The sequence below is a fragment of the Neomonachus schauinslandi genome, chromosome 11, assembly GCF_002201575.2.
Source record: "Neomonachus schauinslandi chromosome 11, ASM220157v2, whole genome shotgun sequence".
Classification (NCBI taxonomy): domain Eukaryota; kingdom Metazoa; phylum Chordata; class Mammalia; order Carnivora; family Phocidae; genus Neomonachus; species Neomonachus schauinslandi.
Genome location: NC_058413.1, coordinates 26,645,675 through 26,658,073, shown reverse-complemented (window position 1 = coordinate 26,658,073; position 12,399 = coordinate 26,645,675). Strand labels below are relative to the sequence as shown.

The following is a 12,399-nucleotide window of genomic DNA, read 5'->3' as shown; positions in this document are numbered from 1 at the left end:
GATTTAATCTAACACAAGCATATTTAATAATATATGTTTAACTTTACATTTTCTTGGTTTATTGCTTTAAAAGCCCACTAACTCTGTTTTTCCAAAGACCATATAATGTATCTTTTACTGATAAACTATTAATGAGCCATTTTATCCTCAGCATCACAGAGTGTGCAATACATGATAAGCATGTAATATTAGTTCAATAGACAAATGTTTCTGGACTAAGAGTAGAGTCCTGATTTGCCCAGTTTTGATGACGTCAAACTATATTACCCAGTTTTGACAGATGGATAGATGAATGGATGAATGAACTATGAGTTCCTTGAGGAAAGGGATTTTCTCTAATTTGTCATTATACTTCTGGAATCTAGCATGGTGCACAGAGAAGTTTGCTAAATGAATTTTAAAATGCTGAAGAAATGCAAGCAATCAGAACAGTGGAATCCCAACACAAACCAACAAAAAAGCAGTATAGATTTGACTTGAAGCAGAGGCTCTAGAGCTGCAGACACTCGCCTGTCCCCTTCCCCTCTGGATGAGAGAGCTTCATTGCATTTTAGTAGAGACTAAGGGCTTTGAAACTCAGGGCTTTGAAAACCACTATTATGGAGCAGAATTCAGGATAAAGCAAGTGCCCATCCAATTCCTTCCCAGAATATTGGCTTCTCTTGTTTCCATTTATTTAAAAAGAAATATTTATGAGGCAACAATTATGTGGCATAAATGGCTTTAATCCATGATCACGAGGAAGATGTTAAAAGAAACCGGGGCGCCTGGGTGGCTCAGTCGGTTAAGCGGCTGCCTTCGGCTCAGGTCATGATCCTGGAGTCCTGGGATCGAGCCCCGCGTCGGGCTCCCTGCTCAGCGGGGAGTCTGCTTCTCCCTCTCCCTCAGCCTGCCTCTCTGCCTACTTGTGCTCTCTATCTATCTGTCAAATAAATAAAAAAAAAAATCTTAAAAAAAAAAAAAAAAGCACCACTGCTTCATACTGCTGCATTTATTTATTTGTTTTTATTTTTTTAAGATTTTATTTATTTATTTGACAGAGAGACAGAGAGCACAAGTAGGCAGAGCGGCAGGCAGAGGGAGAGGGAGAAGCAGGCTCTCCGCTGAGCGCGGAGCCTGATGCGGGGCTCAATCCCAGGACGCTGAGATCATGACTTGAGCTGAAGGCAGACGCTTAACCATCTGAGCCACCCCGGTGCCCCCATACTGTTGCATTTTAAAAAAAAAAATTGAGGGGGCGCCTGGCTGGCTCAGTTGGTAAAGCATGCAAATCTTGATCTCAGGGTTGTGAGTTCAAGCCTCACACTGGGTGTGCAGTCTACTTAAATAAAATAGTAAGAAAAGAAAGAAACGAGAACAGATCAGTAATTGACTACAAAGGGGTCACATGAGGGAATTTCTGTGAGGTGATTAAAGTGTTATGTATCTTAATTGTGATGCTGGTCCCATGACTCAATGTTATTGGTCAAGATTCACAGAACTATACCAAAACAACCAGTGAATTTTAATGTATGTAAATTAAAAATTTTTGTTAAAGCTGACTACAAAGATGGTAAGGAAACATAATGTTACTCACCAAGGTGGGGTCAATATCCTCAATTGCCAGAAGTCTGTTATATATACTGTGAACTTTCTCATATTTCATGCGACTCTAAGGTGGTAGAGAAGAAGTGGATATAAATATACATTCATAAACAAGCAGGATTTGAGCTCTGAGGAATCCAGAGGCTGCACCCCACAATGGCACCTGCTTTGAGCATAAATATATAATGAGCTGAGGACTAATAACTGTTCATTTTGTATCATCTCTACTAAAAGCAGTATGCCTGGCAAAGATGCAGCCAGAAAAAAATTTAGTCCTGCAGTAAAAAAATCCAATTATTAGAAAGTTCTAAATATTGTTACTGACCTCTTCATAATCTGCATATGCAAAATAAAGAAGCATATTCTTCTTTAATAAAGTGCTTATGGCTCTTTCATATATATTAGCAGCTTCATCACTAAATAATTTGGCATTATTCATATCCTAGGAGAAAAAAAAAGTTCAGTCTTTAATAATTTTCATACAGCTGAAAGAGAATGAAATAGACATATATACATATGGACACATATGCATTTCTGGATTCTAAAAAAATTCCAAAGACTTAACATACAGAAGAATCATACAAATATTCTAAATGGTTCATCATTTTAATAGATTAAAAAACAGCCCCTATATTTTAATTCTGACTAAGGTAGCCACATATAACAGTGTCACTAAGCTTTATATTGACATAAGATTAACATTTCAACACCCATACTTCATTACCAAAATTCAGTATTATTATTTTTATCAAATTATTGCTCTATTAAAACCATGAAAAGGCCAAAGGTGGGGAGAGGAATACTTACCCCCTTTTCCGCAAGCAGTTTACTTGACTGTTCAAGATACTGGGCAGCTTCATACCAAATATCAGGGTGATGGCCCAGTACAAGCAGGCACTGTTCATAAGCAAACATAACTAGGGAAGACATTCACAACACTCAATTAAAATAAATATTATTTATGAAACTATCAGTACAAGCATCACAATAAACTTAGTAGGCTAAAACAGGGCCATCAATAATGAATGATAATTAGAAATAAAAGCTGTGGTGATTTCTGGCACCATTATCCACCCAAGCCCCATCCATCCATCCATCCATCATTTATCAAATTAGTATTTATTTAGCACAAACTATATGCTAGGGAATGTGAGAGTTCCTGACTGTATGAGTGACTAAGACTTCCTATACTTAAGGAGTCTGCCCTGTGTTGGGAAGATATTACAAAGGCAATTATAAAAAGTAATAACTATTATGATGAGGAAAGTACAGTGTACTCTTGAACTTGCAGCAGCAGAACTTAGCATAGTTTAGGGACTCAAGAAAGGCTTCCCTAAGGAACTGACATCTAAAGCAAAACCTGAAGAAGTAATAGAATCTGGTCAGATGAGAGAGTAAGTGGAGCTCAGGAAGGAAGAGGGAACATGGTGTAGGCAAAGAAAACTATCTGCAAAAGCTTACAGATAAGAGTGACAAGACTGAGGAATTGTTTCAAGTTCCAAATTCTAGTTCTGACAGTAGCAGAGTTGTTTCTATAAGACTAACTCTCCTGAAAATAAAAATCATAAACCAAAAAAAACCCAAAAAACAAAAACCTAAAGGCATGGGAGACTGATCAAAAGAAACCAATGGCCAAGACAGAAACCAAAGAACATTGAGACCTTAAAAAATCAGAACCACACAGGGTAAGATCCATATTTAATACGACTTTTCCCCTCAGGGACACATCCCTTTATGTACAGTTCTGGGATAGCTAGATCTCAAGTCAAATACTGAAGTCTTACTGGCTTGAGGAAAGTAACATGGCATTCTGAGCTATGAGAATAGGTAGAAAATTAAGCGGGAAAATCCCCCCCCAAAGAGAGAGCCATAGAGGATGGCGCCTGAATATCTGAGCATAAATGCCCTCAAATCTTTAGCTGGCCTCTAAAATATACTTACACAGGGAAGAATACAAAGAGCTCAAGTGGAAAGCAAAGCTGGAAGGCTGAAAGAGCTGAATAGGTTTCTCAGCAGTTGCCCATTGTAATGGAGACCAAGTTTAGAATTTGAGTCCCATCAAGTTAGAGGGTCTGGGCAAACACCTTGAACTTCCCATTCTGTTTAAGGAATAAAGACTTTGTCCCAGGACAAAGAGATTTACCGTGAAATTAAAGGCAAAACTAAAACAGATCCATCCTAACAAGGTCCAGGTGATCTGTCAGTAATTTAACCCCCGGCTAAAATAAAATTCAACATTTTTCAGAGGAAGATGACAGAACCCAGTCTTTACAATGTAGCATTTGTACATCTGTATAATGTCCAAAAGAAAAATTTTACTATTTTTTTTTCTTTTATGTATTTATTTATTTGACAGAGAGAGACACAGTGAGAGAGGGAACACAAGCAGGGGGAGTGAGAGAGGGAAAGCAGGCTTCCCTCAGAGCAGGGAGCCCAATGCGGGGCTCGATCCCAGGACCCTGGGATCATGACCCGAGCCAAAGGCAGATGCTTAATGACTGAGCCACCCAGGCGCCTCCAAAAGAAAAATTTTAAATGTCTAGACTCTTGACAAAACAGAAAGATGTGACCCACAGTCAAGAGAAAAAGGAACCAATTCCATGATGGCCCACATGTTGGAAATCAGCATACGAGGACTTTGGAACTACTCTTATAAATATGTTCAAGGATATAAAGAAAAAGATGGTAATAAACACAGAATCTCAACAGAGAAATGGAAACTATAAAAAAGAAACTATAAAAAAATAAAATATATTTTTTTAAGTAGACTCCATGTTGGGTGTGGAGCCCAACATGGGGCTTGAACTTATGACCCTGAGATCAAGACCTGGACGCTTAACCAACTGAGCCATCCAGGCCCCCCTCCTTTTTTAAAATAGGCACCATGCCCAGTGTGGAGCCCAATGCGGGGTTTGAACTCATGACCCTGAGATCAAGACCTGAGCTGAGATCAAGTTGGACACTTAACCTACTGAGCCACCCATGCGCTCCCCAAAATTTCTAGAATGGAAATTTATAGAACTAAAAAGTATAATATCTGGAATTCACTGGATGGGTTTAACAGCAGATTGGATATGTTAAACAAAGGTCAGTGAACATGGATGGAGATAGAGCTATAGAACTTACTGAATCTGAAGAACATAAGAGAAAAAAAGATTGGAGGTAAAAAATAGCCTATGGGATAATATCAAGTGACTGAACATATATGTAACTGGAGTCCCAGGAGGGTTAATCTTATTACCTCTTTTTGTGATAAGCGTCTGATCTTCTGTACGAAGAGGGTTGCTCTTTTCCCACTGTATGTATTTCTTCCACATATCCACCTGCTGGGCTTCCTGGGGAGTATTCTGAGGAGGCACTGAGGGAGCATTGCGGTCCAAACCTTTCATTACTGTCTCATATTCCTAGATAACAAGCATTTAGAATTCGTGGTGAGCCTAGAAACAACTCAGATATATGGAACGGAGTTGATCAGTTTGGAATACTTTGTTCAAAATGCCTATTTTCCCCAAATACCACTTTGTTAATATAATCTAAAAACTATTGAAGAGCAGGGAGAAAGATAACAGAGGATGACTTACCCAAAAACAGGTTCCCAGGCCTGAGTGAACAGAACACCCCTGGGCCCTCTCTGTAAGTGATCTAGGAGGTCACTCTCCAGGACAGAGGAGCTGACAGATCAACATGACTGATGATCTGGTGGCATCATTACTGCCATCTTTGGAGAAACTGTCTTTTAAAATTTCAATAGTTTGTATTACTAGGCTATCTTCCCTACTTCTAACAGTGTCAACGAATGGAAAGGTATGCACATAAGACAAAAATCTGGCCCTGAGAGCTATAAGACCACAAAGTAGTACGATATTCAAGCATGTATGAGCAGATATGAGGAAAGCATAAGAACTAATTCATCAATCGTAGGTAGAAACTTGTCTCCATGTCCTTCTCAAGTATTTCAAAAAATTTCTTCCAAACATGGTTTATTCTATATTTGTCCTTCAACGTGTGTAAAGAGGCATTTCATTTCAAATATATCTGCTCAGACGATGAAATTGTCATTGGTTAAGATTGCCAATAACTGAAAATGTCAAGAGGAACACCCAACAGGGAAAGCTCTTGTATAAACATACTCATCAAAAGAAGTGACCTGCTGGAATTCCATACCTTTGCTACACGCCTAGCATTCATGTAATCTCGACTCCGATCTTCAATCATTTTTTTAGCTAAATGAATATTGATACCCTAGGAAAAAACAAAGAGAAATGTATATTATTTTAAAATTAAGTATGTTTTAATAGTATGCTTTAATATTAACATAATACAGTTAATTTGTGCATTTACTAAGTCATTTTCAATTCTATATTTTAAAAGATTTTGTTAATAAAGGTCAATCACATTACATGCTTCAGGGATCAAGGAGGATCTGCTCATATCTGTTAGGAGCTGGTAGTAAGTCTCCATGTCAGGAATTTCTAAAGATAAGGAATGATTTGGAAAGGTTCTATTATTTCATATAAAATTCTATTAATAAAAAAATGCTATACAGATTCATCAGCGTGAATAGCCAGCACTTTGCTTTATTTATTTTAATTTTTTTAAGATTTTATTTATTTATTTATTTGACAGTGAGAGAGAGACAGCGAGAGAGGGAACACAAGCAGGAGGAGTGGGAGAGGCAGAAGCAGGCTTCCCGCGGAGCAGGAAGCCTGATGCGGGGCTCAATCCCAGGACCCTGGGATCACGACCTGAGCCAAAGGCAGACGCTTAATGACTGAGCCACCCAGGAGCCCCACCAGCACTTTGCTTTTAAAGCCCTTTTCTAACTAGGTCTCCGTACTTTTTTTTTTTTTTTAAGATTTTATTTATTTGAGAGAGAGAGAGCATGTGTGAGGGCGAGAAGCAGAGGGAGAGGGAGAAGTAGACTCCCCGCTGAGCAGGGACCCCAATATGGGGCTCAGTCCCAGGACCCTGCGATCATGACCTAAGCTGAAGGCAGACGCCCAATGGGCTGAGCCACCCAGGGATCCCGAGAGAACAGTTTCAACACCCTATACATAGTTCTTCCCCATCACAATGGATATATGAGAAACTTTCTTTTAACGATACAGCTGCTGTGGCTGTATGTTTACATATATGAGCTGATTAGCTCAGCTGGTTAAAAAATATGCCAGTGAGACAAAGATCTTGGACTGCAGCCCCACTGCAAGCCAATAAATCACAGCACCGTAACTACATGAAAGACTTGTAATGCAACTGATCATACTACTGGAAACAATGCTAATTAAGGTCCCATTTCATAAGAGATGAATGACAATGTGTATGTATATGGTTTAGCACTGAATATAAGTGGTTTTGTAAGAATTTTAATTTCTCCCAGGGTATTCTCTAAAAAATAACTCAGTAATATTAGGAGACTCTCAAAACCTTACAAAAACATTAGGAGTAGTTCTCTGATTACAATCAATATAAAAACAGACCTGTGTAGCAGGCTAGAATCTAGCAGCTACTACAGAGGTTAGAATCCATAAGTCCAAGTACATAAAAATTAAAAACAAACAAAATTAAAAATGGCTTAGTTATAATAATGAACTACTCTAGCCTAATTTACCTCTTCATACTTGTTATAGTCTCTCCAGAGTTGTTCAATGTTGATCATTGGATTAACACAACCTCGTTGATAAACTCTTCGGACAGCTGTTATTCTCTGATTTTCTGCGTAAGATCCAACAGCTTCCCTGGCGTTGGATTAAAAAAATGCCATCAATTGTATTATAGCTAAAGCTATAGTTCACATGGGGAAAAAAAACTATAAAAGTAACTTACACGCCTTTTAAGAAATTGATGTAATCCACCCAAATCTAAGAAATAAAATAAAATGTCAGTATCTTTTCTTTATATTTTCAAATTTATTAAGTGTATATATGGAAAAAACTTAACTCTACCTGATAAGACATAATTTCCATTCCAATTTTATCTAGTGCAAAGTCATATGCTTGAGCCATTTTTTCTCTGAAATAAATATGAAAGACATGTTTGCTTATTTTTAAGATTTTATTATTTTTTTAAGATTTTATTTTTAAGCAATCTCTACACTCAACGTGGGGCATGAACTCACAACCCCAAGATCAAAAGTCACATGCTCTACCCACTCAGCCAGCCAGCCACCCTCTTAAAGATTTTATTTTAAAGTAATCTCTATATCCATCGCGGATCTCAAACTTATAACCCCGAGATCAAGAGTCATATGCTCTGCTGACTGAACCAGCCAGGCACCCTGAAAGACATGTTTTTTTAAAAACAAGTATTTGTTATTAAAATATATCTACAGCTAAAACATATGGGATGCCTGGCTGGCTCAGTCGGTGGAGCATGTGACCCTTGATCTTGGGATTGTGAGTTTAAGACCCACGTTGGATGTAGAGAGCACTTAAAAATAAAACCTTTAAAAAAAAACAATTATAACTTCTCATCATATGATCAAAACAGCATTTGAACCTTTGAATAAGGAAAAATGTGAAGATATCTTTGCAAGTACACAGAGAAAATAGTTCTTTTGTGTTTAGTTTGTCAATGTCATTAATTTATATACTTTCTTTTACCTACTGTTTGTGTGCTCATCAAAGATAAAGCCCATGTTTCACTTATCCTTATATCCTTTAAATTGCCTAATCTTACATGAAGCAGATTCGAATGTGGAAATATTTGGTTCTCTGATTAAGGAGGTAAGTTATGTCTGAAGATGTATTAGCTCTGAAGTAAAATTTAAGAAGAAAGAACTTCCTCTTCAATATAAGAGGAAGGAAATGAGGAAAAGGAAATAAAGATAGAATTCTAGTTATAGAAATAGCTTGTTTGTTATACACAAGAATAGCTATTTGAGAAGATCCATTATTGAGTTTCTGTGAGGATGGATAGGTGGGTGTAAGCCGTAGCGGGGAGTTACACTCCGAGAGAACTGTCAAAGACGCCTTCGAATACGTAGGCAGCACGCTGCACTGTAAGCTGCCAAGAGTAGTGCTAGGACAAGTAATAGATGCTTTTTATGAAGTTTGACAACAAGCCTACCAACAAAGTGATCTGGTGTTGCAAATGTAATGTTTCAACACAGAAGGGCGTGGGTGATTCAATTCTCCAGAATAAGACTTTCTTTGAAGCCCTTGTTGTGAGTTTTACTGACTTCTCAGGTAACCCTGAATTTCCAAATTCCTAAGTCTCTTCTCCCCAGAGTTAAGAGAAGGTGTGAGTTTATGTGGGATGGACTGTGTGCCTGGAGATGACTTGTATTCTTAAGATCTTGTTTTAACTTACTTGTAACTTGGCAGTTTACCCTTGGTTTCTCGAACATATGAAAGATAACACTTCCATAAATCAATGTGCAAAACCTTCATAAGGCATCTCTGAAATAGCTATAAGTACAAGAAAATATTATCAGAACCACAGTTAAATAAACTCCACATGTACATGGGCAAAATGAAATATTAAAAAAAACAAAGTCAGCTCTTTTCATGAATTTATCTTCTTACAGATAAATGGCAAATTTAACAAATCCCTCCTATTTTCAGGTTAGATAATCAAAATCATTCTGATGATTTTGGTCAGTGGAGTATAAATACTTTCTTTTCCAAAATTTTTATTATGAACATTTTCAAGCATACAAAAAAAACTGAATAAGTACAGGGAATTCCTATATAATCACTACCTAGATTCAACAATTGTTACCATTTTACTATATTTGCCTATGTTTGTTAAGTCCTAAGTTAAACTTCAGCATAAAATTCAAAACATGTTTATGAGGACTCACCTTTTCAACCTTGTCATAATTTTTAGCTTTTATCTGAAGAGAAACAGAAAAATACAGAATTAACATTATTGTTTTTAGAGTATTAAAATACCATGCCAGACTTTTTTGACTAACCTTGCAAATTCATCCCTACACTTTCGAACTAATTCTGCTTTACACATAACAGAATTTTGAGCATGACCTAGATAATTATGCATTATAAATGTGCCTTATGTGAACTGATTCTACACATACAGCTTTTCATACATTTATGTTGAAATTTTATAAATTTCAAATTTTGTAAAATTATAGTCACAAGGTAGATACAGAAATATATAGAAGGCATACTTGAATAAAGCTTTATGTATCTACTGAAGACAAACTTTACTTAAAGCTTTGTTTTCCCAGAATAGCTACTACTAGAACAATCTGAGTATGGTAGCAAAAAGATTTGCTAACTTTGACTACAATTACATTTTAGTCACCCAGTCAACCTACTATATTCTAGGCACTGTGGCAGCAACTGTGGCTACCACAGCGAACAAAACATGCAGTGTCTGCCTGTGTCCTCAGAGGACTTGAAATTTTATGGGGAAAAGTTGTGTCAAAATGGGGGAAATATAGGGTGCTATGGGTACACTTAGGGGGAGCATAAAACTCAGACTTGGGGACTTGCAAAAAATTTCCTGGAAAAAGTGAAGATGTTAAGGATGAGGTGTTAGGCTGGTAAAGAAAGGGAGGAGTTACTCCAAGCAGGAGGAATAACAGGTGCGAAGACCAAGGTTAAATGTTATTAGATATCCCTTTCTCTGAGTATCTTCATCAGATGGTAGGTGATTAATTTGGTTCGAGAAATCTTGGCTTGTGGTCCTTTTCTCTCAGTAGTATATGTAAATTTTCTATTTTATAGAAATGCAGATGAGCTTAAGGTGATGCAGATGAGAATTTTGATGACAGACTTTTTTTTCTTTTGCTGATAACTTGCTCTTTCTCTCTGGAACTTGTAAGATTTCCTCTTGATCTTCAGAGTTCATACATTTTAAGACGCTATATGTAAGTTTTGCGGCAGCTTTGAGGTAGCTCAGTCAGGCTCTGGAGTCAGACCTCTTGGGTTTACATGGACTATCCACTTAACCTCTTTTTTCCTTATCTGAATAATGGGGATGATAGTACCTATTTTCTAAGGCTGTTAATAAGGACTTAGCGAGTTAATGTGAAGCCACTAGAACACTGCCTGGCAAAGTGAGCACAGAGTAATTGCCATTTATTATTCCATTAGCACAAATTCAGCATGCCCTTTGAAGTTACAGATACAGGGATCTTTCAGCTCAAGAATTTTTTTAAGAATTACTGCCTCTCTTCCATCTGTTCTTTTTTTCCTTTACAACTCGGATCATGCACATTAGATCTCCTTGCTCTATCTTCAAAATCTATTATTTTTACCCTGTCTTTGAATTTTGGTCCAGGTTTAAAACTATTTCTTCCACTAGATTTTCCAGGCCAAAAATTTAGGTCTCCATGTTACCATTCTCTTTCATTTGACTTACTGCTATAGTTAGTTCAAAAATAATGGGTTTTTGTCTTGTTTTTTAAAAATACTGTACTTTCGATATTGCTGTGGTTCATGTTATTTTGTTAAAGTTATTGTCTCTCTCCTCTATTTTGTTAGGGGCCTGTCCCGACAGTTTTAGTTAGCAGTCCTTTCTTGTTGCTGGATCCTTAGAGGTGCAGCTGTTTTTTCTGTCTATTCACTGAAGCTCAGTGTTGGCAGACCTAGGTAGTTGACCCTTTCTCTACCATCAAACCTGTGTAGCAGGTGTAGACAGCAAATAGGCTGGTCATAGTCCTTGGACATAGAACCAGAAAGAAATCTTTGCTCAAGAGTAGGGAGGATTCAGCCTGCTGGTTCTGATCCTTTTTCGTTTCCTGGAGCCACGCTGATGTCAACATTCCTCTAGGGGTAGAAAGGCAGTTGAGGCATTCCAAGTATTTTTATGGGTCAGTTTCTTACTTTTTGCCTGAAGTTCTCCACCAGCCCTCTTCTTTGAGGCTGCCATAAAACCTGAGGTTTCCTTGCATTCCCCTGCTTGGTCAGTAGAGGTAAATAGCTTGAGTTGAAAGTGGGAGTGAAGTAAGTTCAAGTCACCAGCTTCCCAAATGCAGAGTACAAACTATATACAGTTCTCACAATTGGCCAGGAAAACCAACACTCATAGAGAAAACTGGCTAAGAATATGAATAGGCAATTCCCAGAAGAGTGAATGCAAACAGTTAAAAATAATGTGGCAATACATACGAACTTCCAAAATGGGAAAAACAAAATAATAGATATCACTTTATACCAGTCAGTATGGTAAAAGCTTAAAAAAGGTATTAACAACTACTGAAGTGGTATGAGGAAAGGGAGTTCATACACTGCTCAAGGAAATATGAATTGTTATGACCTTTATGGAAAGCCATTGGCAAAATCTATTCAAATAAAAAAATATGCCTTTTGACCTAGCAATTCTGCTCTCAGATCTACCCCACAGAAACAAAAGCATCAGGATACAAAGGTGTTGTACAAAGTTATTTACTGCTAACTTTGTAGCAGCAAAAACAGTTAACAAAGTAAATGTCCACCAACAAGGAAATGGTTTAATAAATTATGGTACATCCACATGATGGAATATTATATATCCATATAAAATGAATTAAAGCTATATATAAAGGGTAAGTTGGGAGAGTTTCACATGATTTTATTGAATGAAAAAAAGATTAAAATGTGTATAATTCATTTTTATAAAACGATCAAAAATAAATCTTAATTGTACATATCTATGTTTGTAGATGATTTTATGAGCATGAAGAAAATATGATATACACACAAAGTTGATAATACAGTTATAGCAGGCAGAGTTCTAAGGGTAGAAGAATAGAGACAAGAAAAAAGAGACTGTACATACATGATTTCATTTATGCATTTAAGTTAAAAAAATCTATTTTTGTGTAAGAGATAGAAACCAAAAAATCTGGGTTTTTTCCTACATGAATTG

General features: G+C 37.0%; 1 protein-coding gene across 1 annotated transcript in view; it reads right to left on the bottom strand.

The window, feature by feature from the left end:
• Window positions 1–12,399, bottom strand: part of CSTF3 (cleavage stimulation factor subunit 3) — a 69,889-nt gene that overhangs the window by 11,088 nt on the left and 46,402 nt on the right. The window contains exons 4-13 of the mRNA XM_021685343.2: window positions 9,386–9,418; window positions 8,893–8,990; window positions 7,527–7,593; window positions 7,408–7,442; window positions 7,193–7,319; window positions 5,749–5,826; window positions 4,826–4,988; window positions 2,392–2,501; window positions 1,910–2,026; window positions 1,577–1,651 (exon numbers count right to left, since the gene is read on the bottom strand). Of these exons, the coding sequence (XP_021541018.1) occupies window positions 1,577–1,651; window positions 1,910–2,026; window positions 2,392–2,501; window positions 4,826–4,988; window positions 5,749–5,826; window positions 7,193–7,319; window positions 7,408–7,442; window positions 7,527–7,593; window positions 8,893–8,990; window positions 9,386–9,418 (903 nt within the window). The remainder of the gene's footprint in view (window positions 1–1,576; window positions 1,652–1,909; window positions 2,027–2,391; window positions 2,502–4,825; window positions 4,989–5,748; window positions 5,827–7,192; window positions 7,320–7,407; window positions 7,443–7,526; window positions 7,594–8,892; window positions 8,991–9,385; window positions 9,419–12,399) is intronic.